The sequence below is a fragment of the Genypterus blacodes genome, unplaced genomic scaffold (assembly GCF_046128005.1).
Source record: "Genypterus blacodes isolate CSIRO-AG114 ecotype Tasmania unplaced genomic scaffold, CSIRO-AGI_Gbla_v1 ptg000032l_1, whole genome shotgun sequence".
Classification (NCBI taxonomy): Eukaryota; Metazoa; Chordata; class Actinopteri; order Ophidiiformes; family Ophidiidae; genus Genypterus; species Genypterus blacodes.
This window is the reverse complement of record NW_027466845.1, coordinates 8,541,745-8,555,571: the sequence shown is the minus strand read 5'-3', so window position 1 is coordinate 8,555,571 and position 13,827 is coordinate 8,541,745. Positions and strand designations below refer to the sequence as shown.

Below are 13,827 nucleotides of genomic sequence, written 5' to 3'. Positions count from 1 at the left end.
ACAAGGCGTCGCCACTTCTCACATAAGAGCCAGCTCTTCATCGCACTGGAAGACGTCAAGTGGAATGGAAACCGGCTTTTGGTTAACTAAAACATTATCATTCGAGCTTATCACAGACGCTAAAACACGGTTCAGTTACTTTAGTTTAGTTACTAAAGTGATAACTGTCATATCCACACGTACGCCGAGTAAACGGGGATACGGGAACGAGGGATGCTGAGGGAGGCTGCTGTTGCCGCCGGCGGGGCTCAGATAAAAGGCGACAAAAAGCAAATAAACCTCCTCAGAGTCTCCCACAAATAAACATTCCTCCGCCGGACACAAACCAGTCGGGATTTAACGGAAGCAGCAGCAGTCTCGCGTCAAACCCGTCCAGGTAACATCTTCCTCCCTTCATGTAGTAGACAAACAGAAGCGGTTGCCAACGTGTTGCGAAGATGTTTAGTCGATGTTAGCCTCTTAGCTAGCATTTAGCAGGAGCAGTTAGCATCCTCCTCCTCCTCCTCCTCCTCTTCTTCCTCCTCCACTCTCAGTAACAATCTGCTTCCTCCTGTCCCCTTCCTCACATGCCTTCGATTGTAAAAGTAATGCAATTGCAACGACACTACCATCATCCTCTCATTCACTATCCATTACCTTTAGCGCTGTTATTGTCATAGCAACAAAGGATTTTGGGGGAAATCTAAGTGTTGTAGAACAAATTAAACGGGTTCCTTTCATTTTTTTAGGGTTTTCCTCCTAACCCTCTAACACCTGCAGATAATTAGTCGTATCTATTTTGAAGTTGCTTATTCTCAGATCTCAAACTCTACATAAAAAACATTTTAGTATTACTCAAATTGTATTGTAAGTAAGGTTTTAAAATGGATGTCTTGTCTTGTCAGTAAATACAACACAATCCTCAGCTCAGTCTTGTTCACATTTACACTCTAGTGTAAAGTGTACGAATGACAAGAAAACTACCTGATTTATCCTCATGATCATGATGGTCACAGATACTATTTCTGGCTTTTCAGAGGGTAGGTGCCATTTCCCTGCTGCTCGGGGAACGTCGTGTACCCGGTAACCTCTCATCTTGCTAGCGCTCGGAACTTTGCGAGGATAAAGCGCCCTTTTGCCAACGAGGGTGTGCCTGCCCGTCTGTATGGTCTCATCTCTCCTTGCACAAACGTCACAGGGGGCAGAAGAGACGTCCCCCTCACCCCACCAGACCCTCCGCCAGCCAACTGTAGTGCTATTATAGTTCAGGCAAAGGCTAATTGTTGGACACTTACAAAGGATTGCACAGTCCCAAGTCTCCGGATGGTTGTTCGTGTTGTGTTTCTGCAGTAACTGATCTCGGTGGCGGAGCAAAGATGCCCCTCTTTGTGTTCTTCTCTTTCTGTTTTGTTTGACTCTAAAAGTTTGCCAGATGACTGCTGAAGGACGAATTGCTCTGGAAGTTTAGTTTTAGTAGTTTGAAGAAGAAGTAGAAGACAAACATGGCGCTGCTTGTTGTTTACGCGCTCCTTTGCCTGTTCGGTTGGATCTCTCTCTACTTTTTCCTGTGTGTTGTTAACGGATCCCGGGGCGGCGAGTGGAACTGTCGACTTGTCACCCTGCTGCATGGCATCTTGGCAGTGTGTATCACCGGGTACATAGGCTATGTGGATGGACCCTGGCCTTTCACCTATCCAGGTAGGATGTTTACCCTCTCTTCAAATCTAATCTCATCTGTGTCTCCTGTGTCATCATCTCAGAACATTAGTACTGTGAAATAGTAATCATAATAAATCAGTGTAATTTGAACTCCAGTTTCAGTTACACTCAATTTGAAGCAGATGTCAGTGGGCACATTGATTCAGAGTTATTGTGTGACGAAACCTTTTAACCACTTAAGCCCCGGAGGGAAATTATAACTTTTACACTGTCTGTGTACTTCCTCTTCTTGTTGCAGAGCTCATTCTGGCAGTCAGCATCACATATAATAACTCTTTTTTCAAGACATCCGCGGTAATAAATCTAAAACATTCACAGTGAAGATTGCTCAGTATGTCTTGAATTACCAGGCAAAAACTTAACATATAAAACGAAATATAAAAATACCCAAAGAAACAACACTTATTTCCATCATAACTTTACCAGACGTTACCTTTTCGCGTGTTGCACCTTCATGTCAACGTTAGTGCAAATCCAAACCTTGATTTGTGAGGTTATAGTCGCTTCTGGCAGCCTGGTCCAGAGTAGAGAAGACCTCCAGCCCTGTTTCCTGCAGTTCCTCTCTGTTCATGGGGGCAGTGAAGCTCTATTCCTGGGTAAGGTGCGCTTGATGCTCTGCTCGAGGCTTTATGGAGCTCCCTCCACCACAGGGGGGAGGGCGGGGGCGGCAGGAATGGAACTATCCCTTCTACCTCTGCTGTATCGCCACTCATTGGACAGACTGGGTTAGTTAGCTTTACTTCAGCAAACCTGGAAGTCCCATTAATTGTTTCTAGGTCCCTTTGCGCTTAAGTGGTTGATAAGGTTAATAAAATCTGCTTTTCGAAACAAAATATTGTGCTTCTGTTATAATTGTTTATTCATGTTGGTTTTGATTTAAAAAGCGACATTTAACTGTCCGCCATAATGTTTCTGCTAATTTCTGTGTTGATTCCAGGCACTAAGAACACCCCTCTGCAGATAAGTGCCATGGTGCTCAGCCTGAGCTACTTTATCTTTGATATGGGCTGGTGTGTGTACTTTCGCACAGAGGGGCCCGTTATGCTGGCCCACCACACGGTGAGCATCCTGGGAATCCTGTTGACCCTGTGGCTGGGGGAGTCTGGCATCGAGTCGTGCGCCGTGCTATTTGGCTCCGAGATCACCAACCCCCTCCTGCAGGCACGCTGGTTCCTCAAACAGACGGGACATTACGAGACGCTGCTGGGGAACGTGGTGGACGTCGTGTTTGTGCTGCTATTCGTCCTCATGCGAGTCTTCGTGGGAGGCACAATGTTGTACTGTGAGCTGAGCTCGCCAAGGCCCAGATTCTTCATCAAGTGCGGGGGCGTGGCCATGTATGCACTGTCTTGGGTGTTCATGGTGGATATTGTTCGATTCACCATTCGGAAGAGCAAAGCCTGGCAGAAACGGCTGAAAGACAAACACGGAGAGGAGAGAGTTGCAGTTGCGGTCAATGGTCAAGAAAAGAAGACGGACTGATGGACGTGCTTCTGTTTACACTTCCTCCTTTGCTCCTCTGAGGGAAACTCATGTGCATCATGTCCCTGTACCCCACTTTGGACTTGCAAGTGCAACGGAAATCAACTTTTGATGACGTGAAAGAGCAACGAATAGTGGCCATTTGAACGATATTGTGGGTTTGGTATCAGTGGAGAATATTCTGTGACGTAGGTGTGAGGTTTGTTTTGGAAAAAGCTCAGTTTTTTATGGGCATATTAGAGCTGAATACGTTGTGATAAGATCGTCCAAATGGTGCGCCGAACAAAATCTAGATGTGTAGTTTGTCTCTGAACGCCAAAGCACTTTGTATGAGCAGATGAACAGATGTGGCTCATGTGAATGGAAGCTTAGCCGTGATGTGGTTTCACTCCAAAGGGAAGCTCGCGATGGAGGACGGGACACTTTTATTGCCTGTGGTCCTTGTGATACATTTGTAGTCAGATTAAAATGTATGGCTTGGTTTATGATACAGAAACCAAGGCAAGTCATTTTCCACATAAGTGAAACTGAGCCAATGTACATGTTATACTCAGGGATGTGACAACATTGGGTGTGTGTGTGTATGTTGATTCCTATGTCTGGTTAAATTTGTAGCTTTTTCCCGCGCCTGCCTGCTCAAATGTCAGTAAAGTACGTCTTCTTTAATTCCCATATGTCAAATGTTACACAACAAAAACCACTAATATTATGATGTGCATTTGTGTGTTTACAGAAACTACACCTTTTTCAATCGGGGATCATGCGATAACGATGTCAGAATTTCTACTTCATATTAGATATATTGCGATGTTGTGACTGAAGGCCGTCACCCACGGAACACACAAGTGCATCGCTGAATGAAGGCACATGGATCAGACCACCACCTTCCCACATGTGTTTATTTATTTTGACTATGTGTTTATTTCGTTGTTAGGTCGTACATGAACTTCTGCAGTAATGTGACATTGATGTGTATACGGTCTGTGTACCTGGTCGACACTTTTAAGAGTCATAGCCATGAAAGGGAGGATCTAACTGGTGTGTGCCTTTAGTAATCTGAATGTACTTTTGCTTTTAATAGGTCTTCAATGTGTTGTTTTTTTTTGTCTCTCGTCTTGTACTGTAAAACTCCTACACAGGTTCATGGTTTGATTGTATTTGTTATCCCCAAGTGAAATGAAATAAAGATCTGGTTGGTGCTTCTGAATTAATTTTTACTTCATTTTAAATTAGATGAGTGCTAATTAGAAGCCATGTCTCTGGCAAGTCCAGACAAAATGTGTGTTATCCTAATAATTAAAAGAATGAAGTGAGGATCGGGTCTGAACCTGGGACCTTCTCGTCACTGTGGGAGCTTTTAAAATGTGTCTTGGACCAAATCACATCTGTGGACAGTCCAAATATGTCCGTTCTTTAAATAGAACTCACAAAAACATGGAAACATGCCCAATTTCTCCATGAAAGAAAATTCCCAGATATTCCCCATGGATCTTCATCAATATACTGCTCTTCCTCAGCTCAGGTCCCAACCTTTCAGAGTTTCACAGGTGAAAACATAACGTCCTGGACAAACGTAATGGAATTCCATCCAAACCATTTTTTTTACAGATGCATTTTGAGACTGAGCCTGAAGTTACCAAACCTGTCCACATGATGGTGTCATAATAGTTATTATATACTGCATGTGAGCCCAGTGATGTAACCAGAGATGCAATATGTTGGATATTCCTGGAAGAAAGCTATCCAAAACTATCCAAACTATCCAATAAATGACTACAAATGTATATATTTTTATTGTATTGGACTTGATTGTACTATCCAGTAAAGGGCATGTAGAGTTTCGTCTGTTTTCACTGGTAGGATCACAATATGGTGGGTTTCCTGTCAGATAACTGAAGAACAGACTGGGGCGACAATGCACAACACACATATTCAAGTAATACATTATCAGATTAAGCAAAATAAGGGACATAATGCAGCAAACTGTGAAGATCACAACAGGCAACATATCAGTTGTACCTTCAGGGAAACTCACTTACTTGCGCATTAAGCCACAAAGTCACAAGTACACACAGTAAGTAATGCACATCTGCATATACAGTATGCTACATATGCACAACTCATACATTCTTGAAATCGTGGATATAATAAATGCAGTTGATGAGCAAAATCGCTTCAAAGCTTCAAAACACAGCATGGCCTCCTGCCGAGGTCATTAATCAATACTGTATATATGTGGTTGTTAATGGCAACAAATCCGACGTTGCAATAGCTATACTAAGTTGTTGCCCAATGCGCACACACACACACACACACACACACACACACACCATCCTATTTGCTTATTACTTTAGAGATTCTGTCAGATCATTTATATTGATATTTTACAGATATCACAGCAAAAGATACACACCAAATTACTATCATGTGCAAATCATATAACACCTATTTAATATTATGATGATTATGAAGCCTATCCTCGAATACCTTCTTATTTTTTATATCAAAATGAAGAATAATAACAGTGATAGATCCAGTTTTCTCTTCACTTTATCCTGGAGAACCAAACAGAGCGGCGTTAGAGAATCAGACGTTAAGGTGCTAAACGCAGAACTTTTACTTTATACTGTTACACGTTATAACAATATGAATCATAACTTTTGCGTGTGGCGAACTTTTCACTGTTGTTGTTGTTATTGTTATTATTGTTGTTGTTAGTGTGGCGTTATTTTGTAGCAGTGTGTCCTGCGTGGAGAAACACGGAGAGTTTTCCCGGCGGAAGTGGTTAGTGGAGCGCAGTCGGACTCTGAAGCTAGCTGGCTAGGGCGTTGCTAGCGGCAGAAAGTGGGATTTTTGCGACCTTTGACTAAGTTATATTCTCGCACGAACAACGCCTCCGGCTGGGAAAAAACTGTCTTTCGTGTTCGCCTAGAGTTTCAAACACCTCCGCGGCTGTTTTTGCGGTTGTTCGCGGCAAGACTGGTCGTCACTTTTCTGTCCCGTTAGCTGTACCCACATAGCTAGCCTGCTTTTCCCATCCACGGGAATTCTGCCGAGAAACGACTTGAATTCTGGAAACATGGAGTCAAGGAACGCCGCCGCCGCGCTGTGCTAAGCCGAACCTCACTGGAGCTTCTTCCCCCCACTCGAGGAGACTTTTTTTGACAGAGATAAAAGTCGCCAGACGGCTCTTCATCATCCATGCGGGGTTGTTGTATATTTATTGGCTGATTGTCCGGCTCATTGTTGTGAACGGGGAGTTTGCTTTAGTTTGCACACGAAGCAAAGTTTAGTGCTGAAAGAGCTCATCTGTTTTGTTAGCTGGAGAGATTCAACGCCGGCCAGTTTGACGTGAGGGAAGGATTCGTCAAACCCAATGTGCTTTTATCGGACATCGAACCGAATTTGTCCTCGAATCCTCGAACGTCGTAGCTGCGGTCGTGTTCGCTAATTTGTAACACGGGTGTCGTTTCTACTCGGCTGAGCCTGAGCGATTCTCATGGTCACGGGAGACTCATTCCCTACAGCCGCAGACAGGCGTTTTTCCTGGGAGCAAGGAATACCAAATGGGACTGGAGGAATTTCCAGCATCTTCAAAGATCGTGTAGGCACTGAGGCCATTGAGCCAGGCAGGCAAGCAAGCAAGCAGGGGTGGAGGCAGACCGCAGACGGACGGACGGACTTCATCGCAGGGCCAAGAGGAGTCTCCCGTTTTCAGCGGAATACCGGGTGCTGACGTCCGATAGCGACAAACGTGGGATGTGAATTCAAAGAGGATTCATCCGAGGAGTTCATACATGCACGGAAACTCGCACCGACTGGAGCAATATATTTATTTTTGTGGCCAAATATTGTTTGTAGCCGCACAGCCAACGCGACCGAGGCCCCGATCACTCTGTAAGATCCCTGCTGCTGTTCGATTGAGACGAGGAGTGTGTTAGTGACATATAGCGTGTATAAGCTAGTGGGCTGTTTTCTTCCATCTGGTGTTTGGAAGTGCCTGACAACAAGCCACCAGTGTACTTCACTTCGTTTATTTATTCTCTACGTCATCCTCTGAAACCTCTTTGCCTGCTTCAGACGAATGCCAGAGGAGGACGCTTCATGAAATCGCCTCATCATATTCTGGAAAATGTTAATCGGATATAATTTTCTGCAAAGCTAGAACCGGAAGCCCAATGAGTGACACACAGTCCAGCTTCACTGACAGGTACAGTATAGCATCTCCCCCTCTCTCCTATTAATGCACTACAAACACACAGCCATAAACTAAATGCGCTCTTAAAAGTGACCAATCCTTGAGATGTTCATCTGAAGGAGAACCCACGCCCCTGATGAAAATATGTCCTGTAGTCATAGTCAAAGTAAAGCACTTAACGTTGTGGTTATGTGCCCTGTAATAACTGTGTTATAGGATCTAATTACTAAGGAGGGCCATCAGATCTTGATGGAAACTCTGCTGATGTCAGCATGGGTAATGGAGTTTTTCTGCAGACACTAAACTATCACTTGTCCAGTGGGTAAAAAGGGCCTGCCAGTGTTTGTATCCAAGGAAACCGTCATCTGTGGTGCCCGCACACCTTTCAACATCACTATTAACCCTAAGCCTTTAAAACCAACCTTCTCTTACACCTATTAAAACAATCTGAGGATTAGGCCCAAACTCTGTGAAGTAATCACCTTACGCAAGACATTTGTCAACATTTAGACTCAATGGCTGGACAGTATTGCAAACCGATAGATAATGGACTGAGGAACATAAATAGAGATACAGGAATGTGCATATTTTGGTATAAAAATGGCATTGGGATAAGAATATAAAGTGGCAGAGATCTCTGAACCACATCACACACAGTTTGGTTTCCTGTGTGTGTGTTGCAGCTGGAGAAGAAAGAGGTTTTATGCCGAGTCTGATGTGCTTCGGAGGTTTGAAGCTGGGGTGTTTTCTCCAGCATTCCCACCTGAATCCCACATACCTGCGAGGTGGGAAGGCTGGCGCGCTGGAATATGGCCAGCGGATACCCAACAAAAAGGCTGAAGCTCATTCCTCCCATGGGTTTATTGTATGTATCTTCATGGTTAAAGCATGAGGTGGAGGTTAAAGCTCAACCCCATTCTACACAACCCCTCCCCCAGTGGAACCATGTCTGGCATCAACTACTATTGTGGTGCTGTTTATGTTTTTGTGGAGTATTACCAAAGCACAGGACGGCTTCACCAGTACGTTTACCACGTCTGATCCGTTCATGCAAAATGAACGAGTCAATGCTCTTCAATCCCTTTAGAAAGCCATCCTTTTATACTGCAGTTCACATGGAAGTAAAGCTTAAAGATCATTCTCTTGTTATGAAAAGTAGGACATTATGTTGCCATTGGTCTTATTCAGTAAAGTACACTGTATCTCTGGACAACACATCACTTCTGTGCCACCTGTATGTGTTAGAGTTGCAAATGTTGCCGTGCGTGTAGAAGACTGCGGTGGCTTTTATGTTAATACAAAATTAAACAAACAATTAAACAAAAAAAGGACGTGCACCCTGTAGCCAAAGTAAGCAAGCAGCTCTGAAGCTTAACCCTGCAAAAGAACGACAGCTGGCCTGTGATCTGATTTGCTGCTTAGGCCACATCGGTGTTGGAGGGTGTTTTCCACAGTGGTTGATGATAATGACCGTGCAGAATAATGGTGGCGTCTGTCTCTGTTCTCCCCCCTTAGGTCAGTCTCCATTTCCCTTTCCTAGCTTTCCGTTCCCTCCTGTGGGGTGTTGTGTATTTTGTTTTGGCTCGGCGTGGCTGTGAGGGGAGAATGCGTCTCACCTCTATGGGGATGGGTGGCCAGCCGGTGGGTCCGTTTAGCGCGCTGCTAGCTCTTTGTTGTGGAGTTCTGCTGATCTCCACGGTTTTTTTCCCACCCCCCCTGAGGCCCTCCCGGGAAGTGGTGCCAGTGACATCACTAACAGTAAACAATAGCTCTCAGCGGGCGCAAAGTGGCCGTCCACTGTATTCTCCCCTCAGGTCCGCCGGTGTGGGTCAGGTATCATCGTACAGAGACTGGCTGTGTTACCTTGTTGTAGGAAGATGGTCCTCTGTGTCTGTGGGTCTGATAGCACTGCATAAACATGAACCAGTTTGTCATTTTTGTTTATTATTGAGGCTTTAAAATATACCAGATGACACCAATGACTATTCCGATTGGAAACATTTATTCATTTCCTCACAAACTGGTAATTGCTTGGTATTGCATTAGATTTTTAGTGATAATTAGAGTAATGGAATGCGTTTTCTCGCGATAAACCTTCTTATGAGTAGTTCTTACCGCGAGGCCTGTGCTTGTATGCGTCTGCTGTGTTTGGCAGCTGTCCCTGATAATGCAGTATGCCTCTGCTCCACTCGTCAGCACTGATACAGGCAAAGCTGTGTCAGCTCGTCTGAAGTTTGTAATGAAGGGCATGCAGTGGAAAATGACAAGACAGAAGGGATTGAACCTTTTTCATGTAATCTATTTCAAAATGACAACAAACCTCTGATATGGAATTATCAACAAACATGAACGATTACAGCCTGCTGGATGAAAGGTCACAAGAGACCTTATGCAAGCACTTGTGCAAAACGTAGTTAGTGTGAAAGAGATAATGCAATGTGAGGGCCCCCTTTATTTCTTACCAAGCCTTAAGCGTGAATATGCACTGGGGCAGGAGAAGATGCCACATCATCCGTCACGTGCAAACAGTCCGTACATACTTCGTGGCGATGGGATGAATTATAACGTGCAGGTAGATGTTGGCTACAGAAATGAAAGTACTGCAGGTAGGGCAAGCATACCTGTAGCTATATACACCAGTGTGTGTGTGTGTGTGTCGACCAGCTTTAAAATAAAGCCAAGTGGAGCAGAGGTGTAGGGAGACTCCATCTATTGATGTGTATCCATCCCAGCTGTTGTTCAGACACTGATCCTGGTTGCATGTCGGCACAGTTCAGGAGTGAAAATGGACAGAGGCAGACAGAGGAATGTCAAGAATGACTGTTGGATTGCTGGTTTTTTGGAAACCTACAAAAACCTTACAGTGCTGCCCACATGTCAGTCAGTAACCTTTCACCGCTTTACCCAGCCTGCAGTTCTCTTCTAGTGGTTCTGCTTTGGTCTTTACTTTAATTATTTGGTCAGCATTTTCTTTGCACATTGTTCTTCATTCTATTTGTATATTTGTCATTCTAAGTTATGTTGTTAAATTAAAAAAATGTTTTTAGAAAAACAGTTGCAAAAGTAATTAGGAATTAGGTCTTGTGTTTACAATAACTGTTTGTCCCTTCTCCAGATACACACCTTCTCACACACATACACACACACACACACCGCTCACCTTTCGGTTCCTCCCGCCAGTGCAAAATCCATCTTTCTGTCAGTGAGATTGCGTGTCGCTGTAATTGTCTCAGAGTCTTCCAGAGCTGAATAGAAGTCATCAGTGCAGTGTAAATGAGGAGCTGAGGAAGACTCTGCTCACACCTGGATGTGATTTTGCCAGGCACACATCAACTCACCGTTCTCTACGTTCACCCTGGCCAGGTCTCCACTGCACTTTCCTTTGCACATTCTCTCTATTGCATCTATCACTTCTGGGCTCTAGTGCTTCATTACATTCTTTGCATTAATCGGTTCCACCTCCCCGTGATCTCCAAATCTATTTTACCTCAAGGCAAGGACAATTTATGTAACGTTAATTTTCCTTGAACGATCAGCTCGGTGCAAGTGCAAAGCAGACAGGTGGAAGAGTTTAGCCTGGACCTTTCTTACTTTGATTCTTTTTCAGTTTTCACAGTCGAGTTAAGCTTTGCTGCAAGGGTAGAAATGGATGGTAGTAGGTAGTGATGGGGAGATAGACAAATACAAAATGGAGTGAGATGGGATAAAGGAGCCAGTAGAGCCCAAGGCGTTGCGATGTCGGAGAGTGGGTGGAGATTGGATATCAGCTGGGGCACAGACTTGGAGGGGGGGGGGGGTCTGTCACCCAGTCTTGTGATGCTGATGCTTGTGGACACCGTCTACAGTCCTCCCCTGTTTGGCTCCGGGGCCAAAACATTACTTTCACTCCACAAAAGACAGGACCACTACAATGGAGGAAAAGAGGGCAAGGGAAGAGGGCTGTGTTGCCAAAGTGTCTTGTCCTTACATGTCCATGAAGGGTTTGTAGCCATGGACTAGTCTAATGCCTTCAAGCTAGTTGGTTACACTCTGATATTCGCAGAATGCACAGAGGTTTACAGGAGGGTCGATTTATAGTAGCTGAATGTATTAATGTTAATGAAAGACTGAAAAAGCAGCACCTTTTGCTTCGACCGTCTGGGTGTGATTTATGGTGCATTCTTAGGCCGTCTATCCCTCTCTAGCTCTCCAGCTGGGGGATGCATCCAGATCATTGTTGTCTCTGCGTGACAGGCCGGACTGCACTGTGATGGATCTGACGCTGCATGTCTGTATGTGGCTGATTTAGGGACGAGTGGGAAGGGCGTCGCACTACTACTCATTCTACACAAGAATTGGTGTCGGAACACAGGTTCTGTTCCCGGTGTGTTTTACGACTCATTTCCGTATTACCCATTGGCTTTGATAGCAGAAAGCCAGGTACAGGAAAGGAGGAGTAGGCCATAAAGCCATAAAGTTGTTGTATTCAGAAAATGCGACCATTTTGGATATGCTTTTCTGCTGCTTGACCTTTGTCCTTCTCTTATATCTAAACAGCACACATTAATGGCCGTATTGCTCAAACGTCCTCCGCAAACTATTTGTCCTATTGATCAAGCCTTAACCCCTTACAGTTGGAACTAAATCCTCAGCTTTGGGTGGAAGGAGGATAACGCCGTTGCAGAGATGTCAATTATTTACCCGGGTCAGGTCTCCTCATTGATCGGCGAAGACGTTTGCAGGTTGCGTGGCTGAGACTCGTGACCAGCTGCAGCACAGATAGTGTAGCATGTTGAATCACCTCTCTTCCTCTGCCGCTGCCGGAGGACAGCAGACAGCGTAGCGTGAAGAAATGTCTGTCCCCCGGCCCTCATGTCAGGAATCCTGATGAGGTTTACTGGGGCAGAAAGGGCACAGCTTTCCCCCTGAGGCTGCAGCTTGAACTCGGGCAACCATTACTCTTGTCTTTCCGTTCACTTACCACCTTTCTTATTCTTGTCCTTCTTCCACTTGCTCTTCGTCTACTTTTCTTTCTCTTTCTCTCCCTCTCCATTTTCCTTATTTTAACCCTCTGTCTCTACCTGTTTCAGCACACACACATTCATTTACAGACACTGGAGATGTGAGGATTAATGTGTAAAGTAGAATGGACAGTGAAATAAAGGGAGAGCGTGCGCCCACAGTGTGTGACTCAGGTATATAGATTAGATAACAAGCTGTGTGTGTGTGTGTGTGTGTGTGTGTGTGTGTGTGTGTGTGTGTGTGTGTGTGTGTGTGTGTGTGTGTGTGTGTGTGTGTGTGTGTGTGTGTGTGTGTGTGTGTGTGTGTGTGTGTGTGTGTGTGTGTGTGTGTGTGTGTTCTCTCCCACTGGCAGACTGCAGGCTGTTAAAGAGCCACTGTCATTGCACTGTTGAGACAGAATCAGTGAGGTCTTTGGACGAGGTGACATGAACGGCTGGCTGGCTTGCTGAGGCGCTAAACACTATCTATTGTCCGCGCGATAGGCTGCTTGGCGAGCCCCTGGCGTGACTCAGCACAGCGCCCTGGCTGAGGCGCTCATCCCACTACCGCAGGTCTTATAAAAAAACTTTTTCCAGTTTAGCTCGTTTTTTCCACCTTAGCTTAACGCATCAAAAATGCACCGCCGTCTCAGAGCATTGGTTACGTTGCGTTTTCTCCTCGTGGAGCAGAGGAACACACCCTCAGACTGATCTCTGAGGCCCGAGGGCAACTCCTGAAATGGTCCAATCCCTTTCTCAGACAGGCTCCACCTCTCCGGGCCTTGGCAACACCTGCAAGCCGTGTCGGCCCGCACGCTGGTAGGCGAGTCAAGGTTGTTGCAGGAGAGCTCGACTCCATTTAGTACAAGTTACAACAACAGCAGCAGCAACAGCAGTAGCAGCGTCGTAGGCCAGACGCAGTGTCTCTGCTCAGACTGAGTTGACACAAGAGTTAGTACACGCTCTGATTTCCTTTTAAGACTGCTTGGGAGGTTTCATTTTTTTTCTTTGTACTTTGCTACTCTGAACTAGTTTTAAGGGACTGATCTCTGAGAGGAACAGAGAATAACCTGAAGTGGTTCCTGAATCTCACAAGAGTTGTTCTGGTTCCTTATTGTTGAGCTTTTTCCTTCCTCCCCCCTGCTTGCGAGTCCCTTTCACAGAAATGACTGTGTCCGAGTCCTGCTCCCTCAGGGCCGCCTGTCCCTCCCTTCTTTTAGTGCTTTTCTCTCTCCCTCTCTCTCTCCATGGTCTGGTTTGGTCCCTGGCCTCTCATGCTACCGCCGTTACTGCAGTTGGCTCAGCTCTGCCACAGTTTTCCATCAAAACACCAAACCTCAATGGAGCATTCAAGCCCGGGCCCGCTTGAGCGCTGCCCCTCCTTCCCTATCCCACCCTGTTCTGCCTCTGCCTCTGCCTCTGCCTCTGCCTCTCTCTCTCTCTCTCTCTCTCTCTCGCTCTCACTCATTT

At 45.4% G+C, this 13,827-nt stretch overlaps 2 protein-coding genes across 4 annotated transcripts in view; both read left to right on the top strand.

Annotated features, from left to right (window-relative positions):
• The first annotated feature begins 1,260 nt into the window (after window positions 1–1,260).
• Window positions 1,261–3,706, top strand: tlcd5a (TLC domain containing 5a). The gene is made up of 2 exons (XM_076146420.1): window positions 1,261–1,677; window positions 2,636–3,706. The coding sequence occupies exons 1-2, from the start codon at window positions 1,482–1,484 to the stop codon at window positions 3,178–3,180; spliced, it is 741 nt and encodes a 246-aa protein (XP_076002535.1). The 5' UTR covers window positions 1,261–1,481; the 3' UTR covers window positions 3,181–3,706.
• Window positions 3,707–5,976: 2,270 nt separating this feature from the next.
• Window positions 5,977–13,827, top strand: part of arhgef12a (Rho guanine nucleotide exchange factor (GEF) 12a) — a 30,620-nt gene continuing 22,769 nt past the window's right edge. For all 3 annotated transcript variants that reach the window (XM_076146008.1, XM_076146006.1, XM_076146005.1), the window contains exon 1: window positions 5,977–7,390. In XM_076146008.1, coding sequence (XP_076002123.1) covers window positions 7,359–7,390 — 32 coding nt within the window. In that variant the 5' untranslated portion in view covers window positions 5,977–7,358. The remainder of the gene's footprint in view (window positions 7,391–13,827) is intronic.

Excerpts from the sequence above, each read along its gene's own strand:
- tlcd5a (XM_076146420.1), top strand. The coding sequence starts at position 1,482 with ATGGCGCTGCTTGTTGTTTACGCGCTCCTTTGCCTGTTCGGTTGGATC. Across the intron at positions 1,678-2,635 it reads CTGGCCTTTCACCTATCCAG|GCACTAAGAACACCCCTCTG; the intron begins GTAGGATGTTTA and ends TGTTGATTCCAG.